Raw genomic sequence first — 27665 nt, forward strand, 5'->3', positions numbered from 1 at the left:
GAAAGCATAAATTACTTTCTCTGGTCAATGCCATGAAAAAACTTTGGCCAAAGGAAATACATATGAAGAGATTACCTATTGCAAAAGAAAGAAAAAATATTCACATCCTCAGATTAAACAAATTAAATAGTATTCCATACACTCTATAACCTAGTTCAAGCTTCCACAGATAGAAATGTTTGGGGAAGAGTAGCAATGAAATGAACTTTGTACCAATGCAACTGAAGCTCTGTCTCTTTTGTACATGTGTTGTCTATGTTGTGATGCTGCAGTGTTTCATCACTCTGATGAAACCATCAGATTCTCTGATGCCTCTGACCATAGACTGCCCTTCTTTTGCTCTCTGCATGTTTTTCTTTGCCTCTATAATTCCTTTGTGTCATTTATCACATCATCTATTTCATGAATCTGGGTAGAACCTTAAGAACAGTGAGGAAAATTAGATTTAAACAATCTTAAGCAATCTGCCTGAAGCCTCTTTTAAATAAGTATATTTATATTCTGGTTGCCAATATATTCAGTTATTGTGCTACTAACTGCTGCTTAAGAAGTTACTTAAAGCTAGTAACTCTGTTGCATGGTTTGTTGAATTCTCGCTATTGTAACTTTGTTCCAGGATTTGTAAACAATTTATTTCAAATGTCATAGCACTTTAAGACTAGAACCAGCATCAATCAGATAGATGTTTTTTTCTTCCCTCTTCCCTATTTCTGACTTTCAATTCGTTTCAGGAATATGACCGCAGAAAGTCTAATTTATAGGGTCTTTTCCCTGTCCCACTTAACCATTACAGAAATATGTTCTGCCAACATTTCTTTTTCTGCCTTGATGTTGCCTTCACCTCCTCCTCCTTCCCTGAATGAGATTGGCTTAAGTCATCCTTAGTTGTATCCATGTAGTTCCATTCTCTGATGGTTTCTGTTAGTTACCTCCACATTTTTTCTTGAATGATAGGCACATTTTTGAACATCACACTGTGTTTGATTACTCACCATTTTAACATCAATGGGGCCTACATAGAGGCATTTTTTGAAATAAAGATTATACTGGAGTCCAATGCTTCTCAGCTTGTCAATTTCTTAAGTAAATTTTTCCCATTAAAACTATAAGGAAAAAATAGGTGGAGCTGGAAGTTTGGCAAGTTTTAAGCAGGGAGAACGTCTCCAGAAACACATGTCAAAGGATGATCTTGTAACCCAAAAACATTAAATGCAAGACAATAATTAATAGAAACATGGAAAATTCTATGCTGGGCAGGGGAAACATCCAGTCACATACACATAGCCACCTTGTCTCTTATTTATCTTTACTGCTCTTCATGACACATATATCAATTTTAAAAACTGTCAGATTTAGCTAGGCCTGCCGCTTTGATACATTTACTCTCATAGGATCAGTTCACTATGCTCTAGGACAGGGATCTCCAACCCTGGCAACTTTAAGGCTTGTGGACTTCAACTTCCAGAATTCCTCAGCCAGCTTTGCTCTGCTGGCTGAGGAACTTTGGGACTTGAAGTCCACAAGCCTTAAAGTTGCCAGGGTTGTAGATCCCTGCTCTAGAACTGCTCAGCGAGAAATACACTCAAAATGTTTACGCAAAAGTAAGCCTTGGCAAAGAAAAGGAAAGAGCCAAACCTTCTAATCACTGCAGGATTTATGATCTTTTTCTATTCATGGAAGGCTTTTGTCAGTGTTGCAACTTTGGAGAATGGGAGGAAAATGATTTTCCAAATTCCTTTTTTTCTAATTCCTCATTTCCCAGCCTTCTGGGGAAGATTTAGGAGGAAGGCACAAGGGAAATGCAATCCTTCTTTCCAGACACAGAAGCCTCTACAAGATGATCAAAGAGCCTTTTCTAAATAAAGTATGTACAAGATCTGCAGCACATTGTCATATTTAAATTTTCATAATGTGAAAAGTATTGAATTCCACTAACGTGACTCGGGTTTAAGTTTAAATTACATTTAGAAGTTACAAAACTGTATAGATAAAATGCAACACGCATTATTCATTGGTAGGTTAATGAAGATAAAAGTAATAATAAGTATATACTGTATTTCTCATCTACACTGAATTGAGATTTGTAAATCTAAAATTGACCAAATAATATTTGCATATTATCTAAAGTCTTACAATTACAAATAAGGTTTGGTAATTTGAGGGGGTTGAATAATCTAATATTGTCACATTGTCACAAAATAGCTGCAGTGTGAAAGCTTACTTGTTAATGAGAAGATTGACAAGATATATATATGATAAATTCTATACCTTTATTTAGGTGAAGACAAACTGCCAAGATTATCTCTCATAATCCTAATCATCCCTCTCCCACCCATCCCTGTTATCATTTCAATTTATCTTTTTTTTCCTTTCTGAGCAAGAGGCACACTTTCAAGTCAAGGACTGTCTTGCATTTGTTCATGTTTAAGAAAAAAAATATCTAACAATGCCTATGAAGTCCTTCTGGTACATAAGGTGATGGTGGCAGCTGATGTTTCACTGCATGTTGGATTCACCACTCCAACCCCTCAATTTTTGGGGATATATTCAGATAATCCTGTGAGGTGAAAAACTGGTGACTGCCAAAGAAAATAATCTTAGCCACATTGCCTTCCCTATATTATGAATTCATATACAGTCATTTTAATATTTTATTTCTCTAAATATGTCCATTGTATTTCAAGCAGGAAGTACATTCAGGTTTTACTATCTAGTAGTTAAAATTAAGACTTGCAAGTCTCAGCCTAATAGAATATTTTCCTTAAAAAAATCAGTTTATTTGAGATTGCAGAATATAGGAAAGGGATGAAATAGAAAACTAAAAGTTGAATCTTAGAATTTCTAACAAATCTTGAATTTTTAAAAAAGGTTTTATTGTAATTTGTTTTTTGGGAGACATCTGGAGTCATTGAGCAGCATACAAGTTTTAAAAAATTATTATTATATCACTCATGAATTCAACATGGAGGTAAATCTGTAGAATCAGAATAACGTTTAGTGATATTTTTAAGTTGCTTCCATACTTTCTGCTCCTAGAAAAGGAGTTGAAATGTTTCTCCTTAACCCATAATTGATTTGTTTGAATTATTAACCACAATTTTGACTATTTTTATTATTTATTTTTATTATTTTTATTCTTTCTATCTTGATCATTCTGTGAACAGAAATATTGATGCCAATTGCAATATCATCATCCTTATTCACGTTGCCTTACCTGCATATCTTTTGTACTATCTGCTATATTATGAATATAGCTGTTCCCGAACCAACGTATTATAATAAGATTTTTTACACTATCTTAAACAGTGTGACATGTAGCTTACCACATTCCTTCTAGAAAGGAATGCCAGATCTAATTAAGTGCCTTAATAGAAATAGCTTTTTGAGATAATGCATCTCCAGAAGAACCAAAGGCTTCATATGCTAAAAAGCAAAGGAGGTTCATATGAAATATGCCCTCAAGTGGCAGTGCATCATGATCTTGAGCACTCTATATAAATCTCTCACACAAGAATTGGTTAGGTAACAGCTACTTAAATGCTGTTGTCCAGACAAAACATGCCAAGCTGCTTTGCCCAGTTCCTTCCTGCATATATGCTCTGGACCCTGAGATTTTATTCGAGTGGTGGCTTAGAGCAACGGTCACCAACTGGTGGTCCGTGGACCACTGGTGGTCTGTGAGAAAATTTTGGTGGTCCGCAGAAAAATTATTTGCATTTTTTATATTGCACTAAATCAGGGGTCCTCAAACTATGGTCCCTGGGACAGATACGTGCAATGAACGTTCATGTTGCTACAGAGAGTCTCCCCCTTTGGGGTCTTTTTGTGTGGGTGGAGGGGAACAGAAATTCCAATTTGAGGTCTGCTTTGGCCTCCTGGTGTGGGGCTTTGGGTGAAGGCTGGAGGGAAGGGCCGCTGGTGGCGAAGAGCCAGAGGGTCTTGTTCCAGTGGGACTGCCTCATGGCCTGGAACTGGCTGACCATCTCAGCCTGCTGAGCCTCCAGGCGCCGGTACCTGGTCTTGCACTCCCGCAGGTCTTCCCTCTGCTTGGAAAGCCTATGCTCCTAGTCCTCAGTGAGGTGCTTCTATTGAGCCTCCTCAGTCAGATCCAATTTTAACTGACCTGTTTTGCCAACTTTTTCTTGTGGTGGCTGCTTAGCTCCAACAACTGCTTCCTGTTGGGGCCCTAAGGAGCCCAGGCAGGAAAGCAAGGAGTGGCTGGGAGGGGTGAGTAAAAGCTGGCGAGGTGCCCCTCAATGTGAGTGACATTGAGTTGGCTCTGCCCACCCAGTCACATAACCACCTAGCCATGCACACCCAGCCAGTCATTAGGCAGATCACATTAGTGGTCCGCGGGATTTAAAATTATGAATTTAGTGGTCCCTGAAGTCCGAAAGGTTGGGGACTCCTGGCTTAGAGAATGAGGGCTACAATAGAGTGCCAAGCTACGGTGGACCTGCTTCCCTCTGCAGAGGTCACTTTGCCCTCCTTCTAGGTATTCCTGATAAGAAAGGAAGAAAACAATCGGGCTCCCCTGTCTGCAGCAATGCTACTATGAAAGGACTGATTCCTCCTTCTGAATAAGAGCCAGAGGAGGAATTGGGAATGGGTGAATGGGTGAATGAGAGGAGCTCCTACCAGATGATGGGAATGGCAGGGGATGGTGCCTGTGAGTGTGTGAGATAGGGTGAATGAGAGTTCTTTGTGAATGTGTTGTAGTGTATATATGTATATGGCAGTGTGTGGGAAGATGGTGGCTGTCAAAAGGCACTGCGAACTGGTGAAGCTATAGTGTTTCAGGGTGCCCAGCTACCCCTCCTGGGGATAGTTGCTGAGGACAATGGAAGGTTCCCAGTCTCTGATTTTGGGGGCTTTGGTTTTGGGGATGGAGCTGTCATTGGGGGGGATGGAAGTGCTTTTATGGTAGTAATGGACCTTGCAAATGTATGATGGGAGACCGGAAGCAGGCTACCTTTGGGGGACATGGAATTGTTGCCATATATCAGTTTTGTGTTTAAGTTTCTTGGTCTCTACCCAGTACCCTGTCAGCAGACCTTCAGTAGCCCTGGCTTCTAATGCCAGATTAGTCTGCAATAAGGCATCCCTCATCAATGATTAAAATGTTGCTGAGAGGGCCATTCTAGTATGTACTACTGAAATCTAGCTGGGTCTGGAAAGGGGTGGTCCTTTTGGAAATATTCCAAGCAGGAGTTGGGTGCTGCATCAGCTAAGACTCTGGGGCAAGGCGGGTGATGTTATACCACATATCATTGGATGTGAGATCCTGTTCATTAGGTTGGGGTCTGGGGATCAGATGAGATTGTTCCTGTTGTACCAATCTCCCTGCTGCATAGTTAACTTCCTTTCCGGAGCTCGATTCCATTCTGGATTGCACCATGATGGCCATGGACTAATCCCAGGTAATTAAGAGCCCATCATGGGACAATGGTTATGCCCTATATCTGATGTTTCTGTTGGAGCAGTGGCTGTGTGATCTGAAACTGGGGGAGTTCATGTTCTCTCTCCTCATGCTTAGCCATGGGTTTTTTTAGTGCCATTATACACTATAGGAAGATGGACCCATTAAATCAGGTTCTAGGACTCTGTCTATGGACTGAATGGGGTGGCACTGCCCTAGACAAACAAGGTATGCAATCTGGGGCGCCTCCTAGATTCACAACTTCTCTCCTGAGCAGGTGGCAGTCATGTTAGGAGGGCCTTTGCACAGCTCTGTGTTGTACACCAGTTGCACCATTTCCTGGATTGGAAGGATCTTCTCACAGTTTTATTCTCTAGTTATCTTCACATTGGACAATTATAATGTACTTTACATAGGGTTACTTTTGAGGGAGTATCCATGAGCTTCAACTGGTGCAGAATGCAGCAATGCAGGTTATGTGCTCTGCAAATTGCACTGACTGCCAGTCTGCTTCCAGGTCCAATTCAAGGTGCTGGTTTTAACTTTTAAAATCCTTGAGGGCATGTAACCAAATTGTCTGTGGGACTGTCTCTCTCCAATTACATCAGCCCATCTTTAAAAATCTTTGGTTAAGGAGCACTCACAATTTCTGGAGGCAAGCCATTCCATTGATTAATTGTTCTCAAATACCATACAAGACTGGATTTACTATGCCTTTTGCTATATTTCTGTTGTTGTTTTAAGTTTTAAGCATAGTCTAGCTAAATTTTAGGGAAAAAATATTCTATTCATAAATAATCAACAATGTGTGTCTTAATCTCACAATGTATTGATGATATGTTTCATCATTATGTTGGATCCATCATTATGCAGAGCAACGATCAACTGGACAAGCAATTATCATCCTGGAAAAAACTGACATTACTTCCCTATATGATACAGTGGAAGAATTTGCTTAGATTAATTTGTCCTTGAAATACTAGAAAATCAATTTCCTGATTTCTTATACTGTTTTGAACAAGTAATACTAGGCTTGGAAATAGAATCTTGAAGTTCTAGGCTCAGGTCTTCCTGAAAACCCAAAATCCCAGCCTTCTTACTATTCAGCTGTTTCTGATCCAGAGTGGAAAAGAAAAAGAAAGAGAAATTACTCACTTGTAACTGCTGTACTTTCTGATATTTTTCCCCTTTTCCCACCTAGAGGGACAGATGCATTTGCAACCAGAAGGCTTCCCAACAGAAAGCTGTTGTGATTGTCTCCTAAACATAGGACTGGTGTGCATGGTGACCCACAATTGTAAATAATCAAAGAAAGATTGCAGAGTTGCTAAGACCTCCTTTGTAAACTACAACTTAGAATCAGTTTTTTTGGATAGTTTTCTGAGACCGATGGAAAGACATGACAATGAATGTCTGGGGAAAGGGCTGAGAATGGATTGAGATTATCTTAAAGAACATCAGCTACAAGTGAAAAAGCTTTTCTCCTTCAAGATGTCCTGTCCATTCCTAATGGGATGCAGGAAAGGAGAACAGCAATCTGTCTTCCAAAATGGCAATTTCATGGGTAAACTTAATGAAAAAGACAGCATATGACAGAACCTTACAATTATATTAAAAATGTAAGACAGAATGAGGTCTATAAAGAAGGGGTGTGCATAAGAGCACCGGCGTGCCTACCGTTCCTCTCCTAATGTTCCCTTTGATTGTATCCAATTTGTATGGTTATTTCATGCTTATTCTTATATATACTGTTGTGTTTGACAAATAAATAAATAAAATAAAATAAAAATAATAAATAAAATAAAAGAATGGTAGAATAAGTTAATAAGGTAAAGGCAGAAAAGAGAGATTATTGCGTTATCAATACCTAATCTGTTCTATATTGCATTTCAGTCTTTCAGTAGCACATCCCAAAATAAAAATATTGATTTCTTTTCAGGAACAAAGGATAGCTGAGAAGGGATTGTCATATTTCCAGAGTTTTCTGTTGCATTGCTTGCTTGTTGGGGAATTGTTCTAGGCGTAATAGATTTACAATTCTTTCATAAGTGTTAGTAAGCATATAATGCAGAGTCATGACTACCTCTTTTTCACAGCTGAACTTTGCAACCCAACATTTAATTTCATTCTCTTTTATGTTAGGACTGCTAAAATATTAACTATAATTTGCTGTGCAGAATTCATCAAATTAACTTAACACCCATACCAGTAAATCTAAATTATTTTTTCCTAAGATATTCAACATTGTGTCAGAAACAAAGTGTTAACTAGTATAATTTCACACTCTCTTTGAAACTTACATGCCAGTCTTTTTAATATTCATGTTATCATATATAATCTTCGATGAGATTATCACTCTAAAGCTATAATTTTATAATGGATTATTCTTTTTTGCAGTTACATAATGGTTACTTATAGAATAGCTTATGATTCTTGAATTAGAATAGGCATACTATCCATCCTAAACTTACCTGAAGAAAATGTTCAAATAAAATTTATAAGTCTTGTCCCTATTAGAATGATGTTTGGTACTTATATGTTAGGAATTCTGAAGCATTTTCTTTGTATTAAAGTCATAGTAATAAGGAAGATAATTAGTTGGAAGAACTCCATCTATAGATTCACCGCATAGAATTATTTGGGGGGCTGATGTTTAGTGGCCATGTCATATCTATTATTATTTTATTTTTATTTGCATTTATATCCCGCCCTTCTCCGAAGACTCAGGGCGGCTTACACTATGTCAAGCAATAGTCTTCATCCATTTGTATATTATATACAAAGTCAACTTATTGCCCCCAACAATCTGGGTCCTCATTTTACCTACCTTATAAAGGATGGGAGGCTGAGTCAACCTTGGGCCTGGTGGGACTTGAACCTGCAGTAATTGCAAGCAGCTGCTGTTAATAACAGACTGTCTTAGCAGTCTGAGCCACCAGAGGCCCGGTGGCTTATGCTATCAATTCACAAAGTGAAGGCAATGTAAGCCAAGTATCAATGTAAGCCAAGTATCAGCTGCAGAATTTACACATACAATAGAGGGATCAAAAACTCAATGCTGCATCTTCATTTTCTTTTGCAGTTCTGTCTTCCATGTTCCAAACTTGTTACAGAAACCAAGAGAAACTTTCATTATATCTAAATGTTCTCACTTCTGCCTCTGGAGCAGAGCTGTCAAATTCATGACTCACGGGTCAGATGTGTCATGCGCTGGCCACACCCACGCCCAGTTTAGCAAAGGGGAAAAAAGTCCCAATACATCATGTGATGACGCTGTGACAATACGACACCCCTGCTCTAGAGTTATTGTGGTGAAGAAAAAAACCAGTAGACTGAGTACAGTGAAGGGTTGTGAAAGGCCTGGCTTAATGTACTCCTGATTCCTCAACTACAAATGCGCACCTAATCATCTTGCACATGAAAGAAAGGCAAATGTTCTAGGAATCAGGATTTATTGGAAACGTGAGAAGAGCGAACAAGTTTTGTTTCAGGTATTAACTTCTAAGGGACAAAAATAAACAAAACAAGATCTTATGCCATCTTAAACTTGAAGAGTTATATAGTAAAATCATATGGATATCCACTGAAAAAGAATTTCCAATGGAATTAATGGGGTAATTTTTGGAAAAGTAGATTTAGCATAACATATTACTGTCCAGATATGTGATTGTGATACTACTGACAACTGTGATTAAGATGTGTATGATGAAGTGGATTTTGGACTATAAAATCTTTTAAGATGCCACAGTAAAGTTATTCATAAGGGGAGGACAATCTGGCTGGTGCAATTACTGGTTTCTTCATGCCTTCTAAGGTAGAAAGTTGAAGGAGGAATAGAACCTTGGTTAGAATACCTGAAATATTGTGGGAGGAGATGGAGCTATGCAAATTAGGCTCAATAAACAAAATAAAAATCTGATCTAGCTTAGAAGCTCCCTTTCCCAACAGCAACTATCCATTAAACTATGGTAGTCACAGAAAATTCATTTGCCATTTAGCCAAGGGGTTTAGAGAACTATTTAGTGACTTCTGAAACTAGCATGGTTGACCACAGAGGCAGGAATTGAATAATGAGCATGGTTAAAAGCAGAGATAATGGAAGAGGGACGGAACAGAGAAAAAAAGAGTAATTGATGAGAAAGCCTAATGTAGACATAAGGACAACAGAATCATGGACTGGAGAGAAAGATGTGCCCGTATAGCACAATGTAGCAATGAGGAAAGTCACCATGTGGGTTTCAGGTTGAAAGAGTAGAAAAGAAAGGTGTGTGTAAGACTAGATGGATACATAAAACTGGCAGTTTGCTACTTTGAGGAGCCCAGGGGAAGGGAACTGGAGGCAGCGAGCGCATAGAACCAGGAGTCCAGGCTGCAGTACATACACTGAGATTATTCCCTCGCGGTCGCGCCTTCCTCCTCTGTCGCAGCCATACAAGACGGTGCACACAGAAACGGGAAAGAAAGAGAGAGAAGGAAATAAATATAAAAGCATAGGGAAGTATAGGACCAAGGGGAAGGGAGGAGAAACTAGAATATAGTACTATAAAGGGGGGGAGGTTGGGGGGGGGAGTGTAAGGAAAGAATAGTCAAGTTAATGTCATATTTATGCATAAAATCAGTCTAGCCCAGTGCCGAAAAGCTCATCTCTTCCTTTGATTACTTCAACCAAAACTGACAAAGTTAGACAACACCACAAAGGGACAGGCAGTCTCAGAAGGAATGAATTGAGTAATGCTGAGCTGAGCAGAGCAGCAGAGATAACAGCAAGGCCCCATATCTTCCCCCAAACATGCCACAACAAGCCCCAGCCATTGGAACCGTCAGCCACTGTTAAAAGCTGCAACATTATGCACAAACCAAACATGGACAAATACTCCAGCCCACAGTTTTTGAATTTTCCCATTTCCATTGTTTCCAGTCCAGCCCAAGAGAAGCAGATTCTTGCTTCAGAAAATCTGTAAGCAGGGGTTGCTCAGTGGAAAAAAGAAGAATATTTATAAAATCAGAAACACAAAGATGTTGAAAAATTAAAGATAGGAAAATCCATTGCTTATATACTATTTGTTTGGATTTGAAATATTATTTATAACCCTTCAAAATATTGATCGATTGATGAAAGATCTACTGTTGGTGGAAGGAACTAATAAGTAAAATATGAATGATTATACTGCCTGAGTTATCTATTAGGCAAGGTTGGCAGAGTCTGCTCCCATGGGTGTTTTTTGGGTGATCCAATTCTTTCATTGTCTCTAATCAACAGAAAGGCTGTTTTATTTGTCGGAACTGTATAAATAACCATTTTCCTTTGAAAGGTTATATAAAGTAGCACCTGCATAACCCCTCCTCCAAAAATGAGAAATAAAGATATGTATAAATTTGCATGCAGATTTGAATACTATTAGGTATTATAGCATAATTTGGGGGGGAAAAAAGACTTTCCATGGTAGAAAAAGACTATGACCAAGTGATCTAGTGATTCCTGAACATGCTGTTTTGACCAAAACAGTCTTTCACTGTACGAGCATGAGGTCATGATGATATAAAATAGGAAGAAACTTCATCATTCTTCCAGATGATCACAAACTGAGAAAATAGGAAACATATGCTTTTATTTTCTTGACTGGTAACTGCATTTTAATTAATCACCCCTATTTTTTCTGTCACTATTATTACTTTGACCAGTAGTAGTACCCTCACAAATATCTTAACTAAGTGGATTTTTCAGAGTGCTTTATTTTAATATCTAGAGTAGTAAAATAGAAGATTTCAGAGAGATGAATTAAACTTCCCTGAGCTAAAAACTGTTATATTAAATGTAGGAAGGCTTGAAGCTCATTTTGAACTTTATGGTGACTACAGCAACAAAATTAAAGAAACCTGCCCCTGTCATATAAAGTATTAAGATGGCATCATCCTAATAAGCCAAAGACAAAATGATACTTTAGAGCAAATTAAGACTGTTAAAAGAGTGTAGCCTCTTGCGGATGTAATTACAAATAATCTGTAATTCTAACTATCTACCTATCTACCTATCTATCTAATGTCTATACTGCCATATCACCTGCATGGTTCTGGGCAAATTCTTAAAAGAAGTATCTTTTAATATAGTTTGAATTATTTCAAAGTCCTACAAAAAATGAAGTGATGAAGAACATAAGCAAGAGCTTGAGTTTTCCAGTCTCTACTATTTTTCTGAGGTAGAAATAGTGAAAGAAGTATTTGGAAAGTATCTCCTTGTCTGTTGGATTGTGTTTCAGGGGGTACGGAACTAAGTCCAGCTGCAAACTGTATACACAATGTGATTAGTATCTTTAGTAGAATATTTCAAAAGTTACTCTATTTGGAACAGAAAAGTAATGTAGAACTATTCATGCCTTTCTCTGAGGAGAATTTGTAAATGCAGTCACTAAAGATACTCCCTGGGGTAAAAGTTGAAATAAATGATTTAAATAAGATAATAATAGAATCTAAAACTGTATTCATTTAATTAGCAGCAGCCTTTTCAAGATAGTTTTTGTATGGGCATTTTTTACAAAGTGTCAATTCAACAGAACTACATGATAAGTCAACCTTCAGTTATAGGTTGGATAAATATTTACCAGCAGTAACTATTTAATTTCCTTTAATTCTTACAAAAAACCCCAAAGAACAATAGCAACAACAAAAATTCTACAGCAATGTCCAGGACTCATTTTAGCCAGAGAAAAAATAGGGCTGTCATGGAGTTCTTATGGTTCCTTGAAGCCATGATGTAAGAGAAAAGGCAACATCACCAAATGATCAAGAATTCTAATGACATCATTGGGCAAGGAAAAAAGGAACATGCACGTGTTATTAAGGAAACAGAATTACCAAACTTGAGAAGATCAAATATAGGCAGTGTGGTGATGTGGTAGCTGTCACAGAGTATTACATTTGCTTAGAAATACTATGACCTGTCTGAGATGTCTTGGCTGAGCCTTACTTTGAGCTGTCACTGCGAAACATTGAACATTCATCTTCTGTCCCCTTTATGGTCTCTGTCTCAGAGATTTGGTGATCTGAAGCAAAGCTCATTGAAAAGGGCAAAAGAGAATCAATACCATTTGCTGCCTTCCCTACAAACAGGACCTATTGTTTTCTACCATAGTTCCCAAGATTAAGCTGTGTAGAAAGCAACAGAGGAGAGAGGGTTAGACTACTGTTGGGTCAGACTACATTACAGGCACTATTAATCCAGTACTAGTATTGAATCAAAGTGTGGATTTTCTCCTATATTTTCTTAATATGCAGCATTACGGTATTATTGATGAGGTAGCCTCTGATGAGAATGCTGAAAATCAAATGCTGTTCTAAGTGAAAATGTAGTTTGTCCAAGATAGCTTTCTTTTGCCAAGAGATCATCATGGTGGGAACCTTTACCCGTCTAGTACAAATCGAAGTCAACTGCAAGAGTGGGTAAACATTGAAGCAAGTGTATGCCATTGTGACACAAACTCTCTTCCTTTAGAATCGGTCTTGTGGTGTCACAAGCACATATGTAAGAAGAGGAGCTTGCACAGCAACATTGTGACACTCATTTTGTCATTTTGAAGGTTGCTGAATTCTCTGAACACTTTGATACGTATTAGATGGAATGGGCAGTGATTCCTATTATAATCAGCCAGTATCAATGACTACTATATGATGACTAGAGATTGCATGAACTGTTGTCCAGATTCCAACATATCTATCAAGTTGGGAAAGACTGTTAATATGATCATTATGTCTGCACTGTAAAGGCAATGCCACTGTTTTGTAGTTAGCTGATATTTTCACCAAATTCTGACTCTTTGAGATACTTGCAAATTAAGATGTAGTCCCTCCTGCAGGAAGCAAGAAGTATAGTTGTGCAAGAAATGTTGCAGATGGTACACTTACTTTGAGCAATTTCTTCAAATAACAGTATGCCCAAGCTCTCACTTGCACACATATACACAGAAACATAAAGATGCTTAGCCTGTGGGTATAACAGTAAATGCTTCTACATAGCAGAGCATGCTAAGAGCGACTGCTGCTTGGCACATGCTTAGCAAAAGAGCCCCCATACTCAAGCTCGTTGTTTCACCCTCCCCACCCTCAATCTAGCACAACACTGATTGCTGAGATTGCCTCAGAACCTATAAAGTTTGCTACTATAACACATGCTGCATGCCAGATCAGGAAGAGAATATTGTTAGCTGGACAATAGCTGCTGAAGGTCAGAGCCTTTACTCTGATAGGAGCTGTGCTGTGACAGGCCATATCCAGGTAGCTTCTCAAACTTGATAGCTTTTTGACAGCTTTAGCTTTTTCCTCCACTCACCATTAGAGTTGCAGAGAGAGGGGACATGGCTAGCATAACAAAACAACCCTCTACAAACCAATAGAGTAAAATAAATTTCTAGTTTGCTCACAGTACTGTTAGAGTAGAATTTGTGCATCAAAACAAGGATGCCAAAGGCAACAAAAATGATTATTACTGAGGTGTTAAACCTGGGTGAAACCATCATAGGATAGCAGAGGAGCAGGTATATGAGCCAAGGGAAATGTAATTTCTAGTCCCCAGGTATTGTAGGAAGCTCCATTGGACATTACATAAAAGTAAAAGAAGGCTGCCCACAAGGGTGCTTGTGAGAGAATTTGTGAAAAGAGTACTATGAATGCTGTCTTGGCTCCTGAATGGCAGGCAGGAGATAAGTCAAATAAATAAATAAATAAATAAATAAATTCCTTTATTCTTCTTATGACAGAAATTTGGCATTTTTTTCACATTGGATCACACTTATATCTCTTGAAATAAGATTTGTTTATTTATTTTGTTAAGTTAGTATTTTTTTTAAAAAAAATATTTCTTAAGAAACACAGCTCGCCCCCATCATTTACTGTTTTAATTCTTGGCTACAAAATGAGCTTATTTTGTTACTAGAGAACTTACATATGTGGTTTGGAGTAAATGTTACCAATTACTGGGCACTAGTTATTGATGCAAATTGAAAGCAATGTGTACCATTTTCTCAATGGTTGCATAATGTTAATGCATCCTAGTGACAGTTGAACACGTAACAGTAGCTTTGGAGTATAGGCAGGGCAAAGTGTCTGCAGATCTATACCTCTGATCATGCCCTTCTGTTTGCCAAGACTGAGAATGCACATTCATATCTGTCTCTGCTGGATCTTCTGGGTTGCTTGGTCCTTTTATATTGATCATTATTATATATATTATTATATTGATTACGGGACCGCCTGCTGTTACCTTTCGCCTCCCACCGACCCGTACGCTCACACAGAGAGGGCCTTCTCAGGGTGCCGTCCGTCAAGCAATGTCGGTTGGCGGCCCCCAGGGGAAGGGCCTTCTCTGTTGGAGCTCCTACGCTTTGGAATGAACTTCCCCCTGGTTTACGTCAAGTGCCTGATCTTCGGACTTTTCGCCGTGAGCTGAAAACGCACCTATTTATTCAAGCGGGACTGGACTGAAATTTTATTGGGGTTATTTATATTTTAAGATTTTAAATTGTTTTAAAATTTCGGCCACATTATAATATGCTTTTTAATTTCTCTTAATGTTTATATATTGAATTTTACTTGGCTGTACACCGCCCTGAGTCCTTCGGGAGAAGAGCGGTATAAAAATCGAAATCAATCAATCAATCAATCAATCAATCAATCAATCAATCAATCAATCACCAGCTTAAGAATAGAAGGCTGTAAAAGAATCCAAGAACTTCCCTGCTTAAGGTGAAATCTTGGTATATTGGGAGAAAAATACTGTAGAGTTTCAGACAGTGGTAGCAAGGTGATATTAATAGGAGTTATTTTAGTTTTTCCATAATCTATGAATAAATACATCAGGATAGAGTTAACTTCCGATGCAAGTAAAGCACGCTTGCAATAATACCTTTTAGAGGAGTTTACATTTATGCAGCAATACCACAAATTTCTTAGTTTAGGAGAACAAAGCATCTTCCATGAATTCAAGGAGATCAAAATGAGAGGTAGAGTCCAAGAGGTACAGTCAAGAGGAAGAAGTAATGATATATGGACATCTTCAGCCACAGGTGGAAAAATGCCAACCTATACCTATCCCTCAATCTTGTCAGCATGCTGCCCATGACTAAGTGGGATGGGAGAGTCCTAAAGGATAATAGATGCTGTGATGTGCAATGGGCAGCGTATTTCATGTACCTCTTTCTAAATGGATAAATGTATTATTATAAAAAAAATCTGAAGAAATATATTTTAATTTTACATTTATGTTATGACATCATATCTTTTTCAAGTATAATTTAAATGAAATTTCACATTCAAAAGTAGCTCTAATCTTTCCGGATGTAAGTAACAAATGATATTGATTGTTTTTTGGGAAATATTTGTTTGGCCCATAGCTGGAAATGTCATTTCATTTCTGATGTAAGAGCAAAGCGTTCACAGCATGATGATAATTCCTGGAAAGATTGTGTGCAGTCCTTATCTGAAGAACAGGACAGGAAAGCTGGGAAACATTCTTTCATTTTGCATCAGTACAGGCCCTAGTATCATTGTCTCCTTAAGTGAATGAATACTTGTCAAAGACAATGACAATCTTAGAAACAAGAGGATGCTTAGATGAGGAAGTTATCATAGTTCTCAAGCTCAAACAGGGCACAAATTTAAAAAAGAAAACCCTCACCTGGTTTTCAGCAGGCAATCGTGGCATGGAGGCAGCTCTTCCGTGACCCTCCATGGGTAAATACTGATCACTATCCGAGTAGCCATCTTTTGCCATCTCCCGCATCTCTACAGACTTAATTAGACAAGGAGGATATTAGGATCAGAACTCATAAGGAACAAATAGAAGAAATGCTATTCTTTTCAACAGCTGGGAAATTGGGAGAAACAGAAATAATAAACTGCAAGGTAAATATTAGTTTATTAAAGAGATACTGCAAATTTTAAAAATTTACTTAGTTGTTGCTAAATATTTTAAGTGCTTTTTCTAGCACAGCAGATTTCATTATTTCATTATTCTCTAGCTCTTAGAAAGTTTTCTACCCACGGTCAGAAGGAATGAACATTTGTTTCCAATACATGCATCTCTATGGCCCAAAGAACTTTAAAGACAAAACCAAAACACTGAGATATTCTTGGAGCTCCCAGAATACAGCAGCATTTTATTGGTACAAGAAAAATTATCTCCAAAATGCTTCAGCAAAGGAACATATATAAGTAATATAGGTACTCTCGCTATCTTCTGTTAATATGATGACATCTGGAAAAGCCCTTAGACCAGGGGTGAAATCCAGCAGGTTCTGACAGGTTCTGGAGAACCGGTAGCGGAAATTTTGAGTAGTTCGGAGAACCGGCAAATACCATCTCTGGCTGGCCCCAGAATGGGGAGGTAATGGAGATTTTGCAGTATCCTTCCCCCAGGAGTGGGGAAGGAATGGGGATTTTGCAGAAGAGTGGGATGGGGATGAAGTGGGATGGGGATGGAGATTTTGCAGTATCCTTCTCCTGCCACGCCCACCAAGCCACGTCCACCAAGCCAGCCCACAGAACCGGTAGTAAAAATATTTGGATTTCACCACTGCCTTAGACTAGATGGGATAATCATAGACTGGTATAAAAAAAAAATTAAGAAGTGTGTTCTGTACATCTGGGGATATTTTAGGTTTTTTCCTCTCAAAAATAAATTGCTACCAGTGTTATATATATTAAGTTTACATCACTGAAATTATGAAGTCTATTATGGGCCCAACCAACGTACTTCATTTGGTATCTATATCAAAAGTTATTGCTAAGATTTTGCAGCTACATTTGTGAGATTTCAGTAGTTATTACCTGCATATATGGTATATATGACTTATATAATAGCTTTGTATGCAGATAAGGTTCATCTACATATACTGCTAGCTCTTTGGATGTGAAAATTTTTTTCATATGGGTCTAATCAAACTTACGTCTAAGTTTAAATTTCCTATATAATTTATTTCTTTTATTATAATTAAGTACCTTAATCTATCCACTCATATTAACTGGCAATGCGGTTATTTTAGTAGTGGTTAAAATGCACCAGGGAATTTGTTAGAAATGTTCTAATAAAGAATGAGCATGCAAAACTACTGTGGGATTTCCGAATAAAGATTGATAAAGTTTTGGAACACAATATCACGATTATGGAAAAGAAAAAAGTGTGAATAGTCGACATTGCTATACCTGGTGACAGCAGAATTGATGAGAAACAACTTGAAAAAGTCACCAGATATCAAGATTTGAGAATCGAATTGCAGAGACTCTGGCATAAACCAGTGCAGGTGGTTCCAGTGGTACTCGGCACACGGGGAGCTGTGCCTAAAGACCTAGGCAAGCACTTAAAAGCCATTGGTGCTGACAAGATCACATTGGTCAGCTGCAGAAGGCCACTTTACTGGGATCTGCTCGCATAATTCGCCTATACATCACACAGTCCTAAACGCTTGGGAAGAGGACTATAAGGGGCATGCATAAGAGCACAAAAGTGCCTACCGTTCCTGTCCTATTGTCTCCTTTCATTATATCAAATTAATATAGTTGTTGCATACTTTTGCTCATATATATGCTTATATGATATGTTGTTGTTTTATGTTGATGCTTGTGTATACTGTTGTGACAAAATAAAATAAAAAAAGTGTTCGACTAGTGATCTGTGATACGAAATCCAGCATAGTTATCTCATTTGCTGTGTATACTGTCATAATAATAATAATAAACTCAATCCTCTCCCAGACATAAGCAATCTGTAAGGTCTTGTAAGGACCTGACACAATCAGTAATATATACAGGTAGTCCTTGACCTATTACTGGTCACTTAGTGACTGTTTGAAGTTTGAAAGGCTGATTGAAGTCATGTGATTGCATTTTGGGTATTTGGCAACTGGTCCACATTTATGGCTGTTTGAAGCATGCTGCAATCACATGATTGCAATTCATGACTTTTTTGCCAGAAGCCCAGTGCAGACAAGGGATTTATATAACAACCATAGTGTTCACTGAATAACCATGGCATTTTTTTTTACAAAGACTTAAAATCTTAAAGTCTTAAAAATCAGTCGTAAAATCAGAGGTGGTCACGTAGTGACTGTTTAACAACCAACTTGATTTAAGACTATATAATTGCAGGCTCAATCATGATTGTAAATTGAGGAATATTTGTATGTGGGTAATAATTAATGCAGAATGTTGGCTGTGAGATGACTTTAGCATAAGAGGTAAATAGATTTTAATAGCCATCACTATTATCAAATGTATCTTACAGCTGCTAATATATTCCCTTTGAGTCAATTAATCACTACACATTATTATAGAATTTTTACTATATGCTCAACAAGACATATTAATACAAATTTCTGGAAATAGTTAATGGATTAAGATTGGAGGATAGGACTGCCTTATTACCTCAAGCAGGAGATACTGAACATAAGTGAAGTATATATATATATATATATATATATATATATATATATATATATATATATATATATATATATATATATATATATATATATATATATAGGTCTTTGTTTGTTCGGTTTTCTCCCGTGTAAAATTGGAAGTGTCTTGGCGACGTTTCGACGAAGTCTCATTCGTCATCTTCAGGCTTCAGCTTCGTGCTTCTGGGAGCAATGTGTGATCGCAGCTGTTTCTTCCTTTTAACTGCTAGTGGGGGTTTGAACTGATTGGGTGGGAGCTTGGCTGTGCTCTGATTGGATGGGGGTTTTTCTGTGCTCTGATTGGCTGGGGGGGTGTCCTGTGTTGGTGGGGGCTTGGTTGTGCTCAGTCTAATCTGTGCTGCAGGGGGATTTGAGCTGGTGAGCTGCACCGCTGCTGTTTGGCTTCGTGTTCGTGGTTGTGCTACATCTTCGTAGTGGGTGTCAGTCTGCTGCATGTATGGATTGGAGGGGTTCGAAGTGGCCAATGTTGCAGCTGCGGTCTGGCTTCTGGTCCTTGGTCGTGCTTCCTGATCAGTGTGGGTTTGGGTGTGCTTTCTGGGTGGATGTGTGGTGGTGACATCCTGTGTGGACCTCGCGAGTGTGGGTCTGGTGTCATTCCTCGTGTTAGGGACACGTTTGTCAATAAGGGCAGGTTTCCAAATGGCTGGTAGGTTTCCAAATGGCTTCCAAATGGCTTTATGTGACCTCGCATTCCTACGAAACTGCCGCGATGAAAATTTAATCCCCAAATGCTTCCAATTGAAATTCCACTCCAACTCTGCAGCCACCAAACGCATCCTAAAAAGAACAGAATTGGCCTTAATCAGAAATGAACTTCACACAAAAAGATTCCTCCTAGATCAAATCAACAAAGATCTCCTCACACTTCACCTCAAACTCAGCAACAAGATGCACCCGGCACTTTGGGACAAATCCAAACAACTTGCCGTCTGGAGAGCCGAAACACAGACCACCCTCAAGACAGACACGCACACCAACAAACTCCGAAGACTACAAGAATGCCAGAAACAAACCCCTCCACCCTCACAGCAACACATGAAACAAACAGTGCATAACATCTCAGATAGGATCCTCACCAAAGCTGAAACCGATGTCCTTTCCAAAGGATTCAACTTTGCAGTCACTCCCAAATACATCCCCACTGAGACCATTATATGCGGAGTTGAAACCAGCCTGACCAAAATCAACCCCGATGACGCTAACAAAATCAGACTCGAAATCACCAACATCCTCTGCAGCAGCAAGCCACCCAAAAGCAACTTACCCAAAGAGGAACAGACAGCACTACTTAACCTGAAAAAAGATACCAGCATAATAATCCTACCAGCAGACAAGGGCAACGCCACGGTGGTTATGAACACATCTGACTACCAAACCAAATTAACCAACCTACTCCAAGACCCTGCATACAAGCCCCTAAAACAGACCCCACCACCTACCTAGAAAAACCACTAGATCCAAAATAAAAGCCTCCCCATCAGCGAAGAAATCCAACAAAGAATCATTCCCAGAGAGAAATCATCCAGATGCCCTAAGCTCACGGCCTCCCAAGATACACAAAGAAGGAACCCCACTCAGACCCATAGTCAGCTCCATAGGCTCACCTCTACAAAACCTAGCCAAATTTCTCGCCAAACAACTACAGCCCTATGCAGAATCCATCGCCTCACACGTAAAAACTCATTCCAGTTCATAGAGATCATAAAGAAACAAAACTTACAGCCCAGCGACCTACTCGTGAGCTTTGATGTCATATCCTCTTCACCCAAGTGCCAATCAAAGAAGCCTTGACAGCTATCCAAAACAAATATAACCCCCAAGCACATCCTAGATCTGACCAACCACTGCCTATCCAACACATACTTCATCTATAACGGACAAAAATACAAACAAATAGAAGGCGCACCCATGGGATCACCCTCTCACCTGTCATTGCCAACCTCTACATGGAACACTTTGAAACCCAAGCACTAGAAAAATCTGATCACAAACCCAAACTCTGGCTCAGATCGTGAGCGACACCTTCATAATCTGGCCACATGGGAAAGAAAAACTTGAAAACTTCCTCACACACCTCAATAGCCTACACCCCAAAATACAGTTCACCATGGAAACAGAAGTTAACAACCAACTTCCTTCCTAGATGTCTTAGTCTACAAGAAACCCAATGGCTCCCTAGGACACACCATCTACCAGAAGAAAACACACACAAACCGCTATCTGCATGCACTCTCACACCACCACCCAGCACAGATCAACTCCGTAGCCAAGACACTCATCTCTAGAACAAAATGCTTAGCTGATGAACAACACCTAAAACCGAACTACACACTCTCACAAACGTACTAACATCCAATGGATTCCAGAGAAATAAGATTACCAAACTAATCCAAAAGAACCCCCACTAAAACCCAAGACAGAGAACAAGAAAATGGCACAGCCCTCCTCCCATATATAAAAGGCACCACAGACAGAATCAGCAAGATCCTCCACAAACATAACATCAAGACAGCATTCTGCACAAACCAAAAAATATCCACCATCCTAAGAAACCCCAAAGACAAAATTGAGTTAGAAAATCAAGGAGTATATGAAATCCCATGCACCGCCTGCCCCACCACATACATTGGACAAACCAACAGAAGAATAAGTGCACGCATTGAAGAACACAAGAACTCATTCAAAAAAGAGGAACCAACTTCTTCCCTGGTCCAACACTTTAAAGTCACAGGACACGATATTGACTTTAAAAAGACCAGAACTATCGCCAAAACTGAACACTTTAACAACAGAATAATCAGAGAAGCCATCGAGATAGAAAAACGCCCACACATGAACAAACGAGATGATACCTCCCGCCTACCAGCCATTTGGAAACCTGCCCTTATTGACAAACGTGTCCCTAACACGAGGAATGACACCAGACCCACACTCACGAGGTCCACACAGGATGTCACCACCACACATCCACCCAGAAAGCACACCCAAACCCACACTGATCAGGAAGCACGACCAAGGACCAGAAGCCAGACCGCAGCTGCAACATTGGCCACTTCGAACCCCTCCAATCCATACATGCAGCAGACTGACACCCACTACGAAGATGTAGCACAACCACGAACACGAAGCCAAACAGCAGCGGTGCAGCTCACCAGCTCAAATCCCCCTGCAGCACAGATTAGACTGAGCACAACCAAGCCCCCACCAACACAGGACACCCCAGCCAATCAGAGCACAGAAAACCCCATCCAATCAGAGCACAGCCAAGCTCCCACCCAATCAGTTCAAACCCCACTAGCAGTTAAAAGGAAGAAACAGCTGCGATCACACATTGCTCCCAGAAGCACGAAGCTGAAGCCTGAAGATGACGAATGAGACTTCGTCGAAACGTCGCCAAGACACTTCCAATTTTACACCGGAGAAAACCCGAACAACCAAAGACCTATATACAAACACCCGTGAAAACCTCAGAAAACATATATATATATATATATATATATATATATATATATATATATATATATGCACATCAGTGGTGAAATGCTACCAGTTCGCACTGGTTCAGGCGAACCGGTAGTGATAAAAGCTACGAAGTTTGGGCACATTGATAGTAAAAAAAAGCTACTGGTTCATCTGAACCAGTATTTTCAACGATCAGCTGTGCTTCGCAATTTATGTTCACTAGAAAGCAGGAAATCCTAACAAATGAGATAACTATGCTGGATTCTAAATCGCGCGACACAGCTGTTGCCCCCCCTCGCTGTTCTGCTTACCTTGTTAAGCCTCCTTTTTCCATGCAAAGCGCTCGTTATGCACGCACTATGCATGTGCATGCATGCAGTGTGTGTTTGGCATGAACTGTCCATGTGCGCGCAGCCTGCTTTTGGCTCACGCTATGCAGGCATGCACAGAGTGTGCTTTTGGTGTGCACCACGCATGCACACCCGCAGCATGCATTTGGCACACACTGCACATGCGTGGGCAGTGAACTGATGGCAATCCGCGGAGGATTTCACCACTAATGCACATGTCATTTTTCAGAATAAAACTTGTGAAATGCACACAGTTTGAATATTGTGCTTGTAAAGGTCTCTTTTATTTTGAAGCTCTATTAAAAACACAAACGAGATGAATTCATACAATATTAGATGAGTGAAAAGAAAAGATGAACAGCCTACTTTCACCACAAATACAGTTTGCAACTCAACGTATACTTATTGTAATGTGCTATCAAAATTTCCTAAAGTAGTTAGAATGATGATACAATAAACTGTGGTCATGTGTCACTCAGATAAATACTTAATCCATATTGGCTTAATCCATTTCTATCTTTTGGTCCTATGATCTGATGGAATATAGAACTTCTCATTGTAAACAAAACTTTTCTGAAAAATTCTGCTACACATCTGGCTTTATAGATACATGACAGGCAGGGACAAGAAAAATAAAGAGGAGAGATTGATAACTGCCAGTTCAAACACCTTGCTGGCATACAAACCACCTGGGAATTGGTCCGGCTATTGGGTATTTCCTCTAAGCGCCCCCGCTCTGGGCTCCAGGTTCCTGTCTTCTGGAACATCTCCTGTGCTCTTTGCGTGACCCATGACTCACTTTCCTTCATTCCTCCTTCCTGTATACTCCTGGAAATAGATAGAAAAAGTCATATTCCAACCATGCATCTTCCAAACTGTAATGAATCTATGTGCACAATCATAATCTGTTTATCTGTCCATTCCCCAAGCATTTATAACTCATGTGTAAATAAACTACAAACATCTTTAAGTTGCCCTTACTTTTCCAGATCTATGTTGATATTCCAGCAATATAAGAGGCTCTATTTATACAGCTAGTCTAGAAGATGAAGAGTGACCATTGTGGTCTCCAGTATATTGTACCATCATATCATCTTTTTTCTTTTTTTGGTGAGATCATAGCAATTTTTTTATATTATTTTATTTATTTTGTCGAGTACATATTAGATAATATATGTAAGTATAAGCATGAATTGAATACATAAAATGAATACAATTAAAGGGAACATTAGGACAGGGACGGTAGGCACGCTGGTGCTCTTATGCACACCCCTTACAGACCCCTTATATATATTATCTAATATATCACAATCTTCTAATCTTCACTAAAAAGGCTGGAAGACTGGGGAGGGGCATAGCAAGACTTGCTGGAATGGGAAACTGACTATCTTTATTGACTACGAAAAAGCATCTGTGAGTTTCTTGATGTTAATAGTAATGTGACTGTGGTGATAACATTGTGTCAGCTGCCATGTCCTATGTGGCTTTTGAAGGCTAAGTAATATTACAAAATGAAAATGTAGCTCTCAGTTACAAAAGAGCTTCCAGTCACTGGCCTACAGTGATTGGTAATGTCTTTACAGAATTTCATATTGTCATCTGTCAAGTCCTTTTTGTAGATGTCATTGATGGAATGTTTTGTCCTCAAAGTAGGGCACAGATTTACTGACTATGATCCTGTTTCCAATGACAGAGAATTAACCACTCATTGAACTTCTAATGCACTAGTAGTAGCAATGCTTTAGTAAATGTATCATCTGAAGTATTTGTTTCTGTATGGATGGAACTGTCCTATATAAACTAGGACTCACATTCCACCTCCTTGATCCAATTGAGAGGAAGGAAGGGCATTTTGTCCTTGACCACCTTCTTGGGATGGAGAAGGTGGCTCCATGCGCTGGAACATAAGTGGTGTCCGATTCTAAAGGGAACAGGATGATACAAATATTAAAAAAACTTGGAGATACTTTCTAATCTAGACATCATCAGATCACCTTTTTTTCCTTCAGTAAATTTCCGATCGCCTGAAAAACTGTTAGAACAAATGATTTACTGTTTGCCTTCCAACTTTGTAAACTTGAGAATATGAAAATAATAGTTCTAAGCAGATTTTACTCATAAATTGCAAAAAGGAAATCACAATTATTATTATGTCATAGCTTCAAACAGTCACTAGAAAGAACAACTTTTAAATTATTTTTATATTGTGTATCTCTGTTGATGGAGTTTATTGGGTCTCCAAAACATTTAATTAAATATAAATTATATTGATTTGCACACACACGCACACACACAAGTGACGGGGTTTCCTAGCCAGGCTGTAGCACTTTGTGAAATGTAATTTGGTCCAAGGTTTATTGTACTCCAGAAATGCTCAATTAATTGCATTTAATGAGTTGAATTGTAACCTAACGTGTAAGGAATTAATTAGGAGTAATCACTGAACAAAAACACCACCTTTTTAAAAAAATCTTAAGATTATTTTAAAGTACACTTGATTTGCTGTAAACAGAAAGCATAAAAAACATTCACCAACATTTTCACATTTGGGAATGGTGGCACATTTTTTTTTTCAGTTTTCACATACCTGCTCCTCTCGCATGGCCTGCAGCTTTTTAGCCTTACTCTGGCGGTAATACTCCATGATCATCATGGCTGCATAGATTTTCCCCACTGTCAAGTCAGTAGCTGCAAAATAAAAGAAACAAATCAAAACGAAAAACATCACCCTCCAGCTTAGCGCTACAAATCGGCAGTTCTCCAGTCTTTAGACTCAAAATATTTGACCAGTGGCATTCTCTCAACTAGTTTTATATAGGGATACTACACCAGTCGTCCCAATGGCTATTTGGAAGGGAAAGGCAAGTCTAGTTCAGTGGTAGTCAACCTGGTCCCTACCGCCCCTAGTGGGCGTTCCAGCTTTCATGGTGGGCAGTAAGGGTTTTGTCTGATACTGAAGCACTTTCCTTTTTTTAATTGACTTTTTTAAAAAAAATTCATAGCATTATTTAAAAAAATGTTCATTAGGTTTTCATAAAATTCTGACAATTTAAATTTCTGAAGATATATTATTTGTATCGCCCGCGCATAAATTTAGTTCAAGTAAGGTAAGTGAAACTAAATGGCGCTATAGTGCGACTGCAAACAAAAGAGCCTCATCCCAGAATAGCTCGCGCATCTCCCCCCACACCACCCAGCTGTAACAGATAAGCAGAGCTGGTAGCCGGTGTCCCCTCCCCCACCCAATCCATGATGCGCGAGAGGTGGGCGGTTAGAAAATTTTACTACTAACCGAGATACAAAAGTGAACAGTAGGTATAAGGTTGACTACTCCTGGTCTAGTTATTCAGACTTCAAATATAAACCATCACATAATGAGGTGCACTACAATATAGCCTTGAATAGTAAATCTAATAGGAATATTTTATGAAACAGTAAACTGCAGGGATTTGTTTCTGCAAGTCACAAGGAGGAAGGGAGGAGGAGGGGAGGAGGAAGAAGAGGAAGAGGAAGAAGAAGACTTTATATTCTGATCTGTTATAGCAATTTTATGCTTTGCAACAACATACAAAGTCCTGCTTTTCTTCCAGAGTAACGTTTCTATCCTTAAAACGTTGCTATAGGGCACTGCACACCAAAATAATTAGACACAAGGACAGTTTTTCCCGAATGCCATCACTCTGCTAAACAACTAATTCCTACAACACTGTCAAACTATTTACTAAGTCTGCACTATTATTAATCTTCTCATCGTTCCCATCACCCCATCTCCTTTCACCTATGACTATAACCTTGTTGCTTGTATCTCTATGATTTATATTGTTTTATTTGTCTCCTAGTATGATTTGATTGCTTATTTAGTAACCTATGACTATCACTAAGTGTTGTATTTTATGATTCTTGATGAATATATTTTTTTTCTTTTATGTCCACTGAGAGCATATGCACCAAAGACAAATTCCTTGTGTGTCCAATCACACTTGGCCAATAAAGAATTCTATTCTGCTCTGTTCTGTACCTATTCCTATTCCTATTCCTATTCTAAATCAGTAAGAAGCAAATCAGTGGCTAAGCACCCCAGAAAACTCCTACATTTTAGAGTAGTTTACTGTTCTATCCCTCTCATATCTAATCAAGGCTGAAGTGTAGCCTAAGTGAGGACATTTCAGAAGGTTTTAACGTATTGTTCATCATCCTAAGGCAGTGTTGGCGAACCTTTTCAGCACCAAGTGCTGAAACGGGAGCACATGCACGCAAGGGAGTGCCAGAAACTGGAAGAGTAGCTCCTTAGTGCGACACGTGGGAGCACCAGAAACTGGAAGATCAGATCAGCTTTTGGTTTCCAGCGCGCGCATATGTGGCAGTCACCTGGTCTTCCTGTTTTTGGCATGCATGCACATGCGAAGACCAGCTGGCTGGCACGTATGCGCACACTGAAAACTGGAAGCTCAACTTCCTGGCATGCGCATGCACTCCAGGGAGCTGCTCTTCTAGTTTCTGGCACTCCCACGCATGCGAAGACCAGCTGGCCAGCGTGCCTGTTCGCACTGTAACCCGGAAGAGCAACGGCCGATGGCTGGAGTGCCTGGAGAGATGGCTCTGTGTGCCACTTCCGGCATGCATGCCATAGGTTCACCATCACGGTCCTAAGGGAAGAGGAAAAGGTTTGTCAATCTAAGTTGATGACTTACTACAGGCTTGTCAAGCCGATGGCCCACGGGCCAGATGCGTCATGCACAGGCCACGTCTACCCCAACTCCACAAAGGCAAAAAACATTGCGACACGTCATGATACATCACATGACGCGATCAGGTTTGACACCTTTGGATATAGAATTTCTCCATAAATACAAAAGAAAATAGTGTGAGCTATCAAAATACCTAGTGAATATTTTAATCAGAAGATAGTGATCTGAGCCATCCAGAATGGAAAATTAGACAGCCCCCCTCCCCCAATTCTAAGACTGC

General features: G+C 39.3%; 1 protein-coding gene across 1 annotated transcript in view; it reads right to left on the reverse strand.

Annotated features, from left to right (window-relative positions):
• The window catches only part of CACNA1A (calcium voltage-gated channel subunit alpha1 A), a 151158-nt gene that overhangs the window by 23136 nt on the left and 100357 nt on the right, over positions 1 to 27665 (reverse strand). Inside the window, exons 30-33 of the mRNA XM_058168527.1 lie at positions 25285 to 25385; positions 24509 to 24618; positions 23387 to 23525; positions 16086 to 16199 (exon numbers count right to left, since the gene is read on the reverse strand). Coding sequence (XP_058024510.1) covers positions 16086 to 16199; positions 23387 to 23525; positions 24509 to 24618; positions 25285 to 25385 — 464 coding nt within the window. The remainder of the gene's footprint in view (positions 1 to 16085; positions 16200 to 23386; positions 23526 to 24508; positions 24619 to 25284; positions 25386 to 27665) is intronic.

The sequence above is a fragment of the Ahaetulla prasina genome, chromosome 2 (assembly GCF_028640845.1).
Source record: "Ahaetulla prasina isolate Xishuangbanna chromosome 2, ASM2864084v1, whole genome shotgun sequence".
Classification (NCBI taxonomy): Eukaryota; Metazoa; Chordata; class Lepidosauria; order Squamata; family Colubridae; genus Ahaetulla; species Ahaetulla prasina.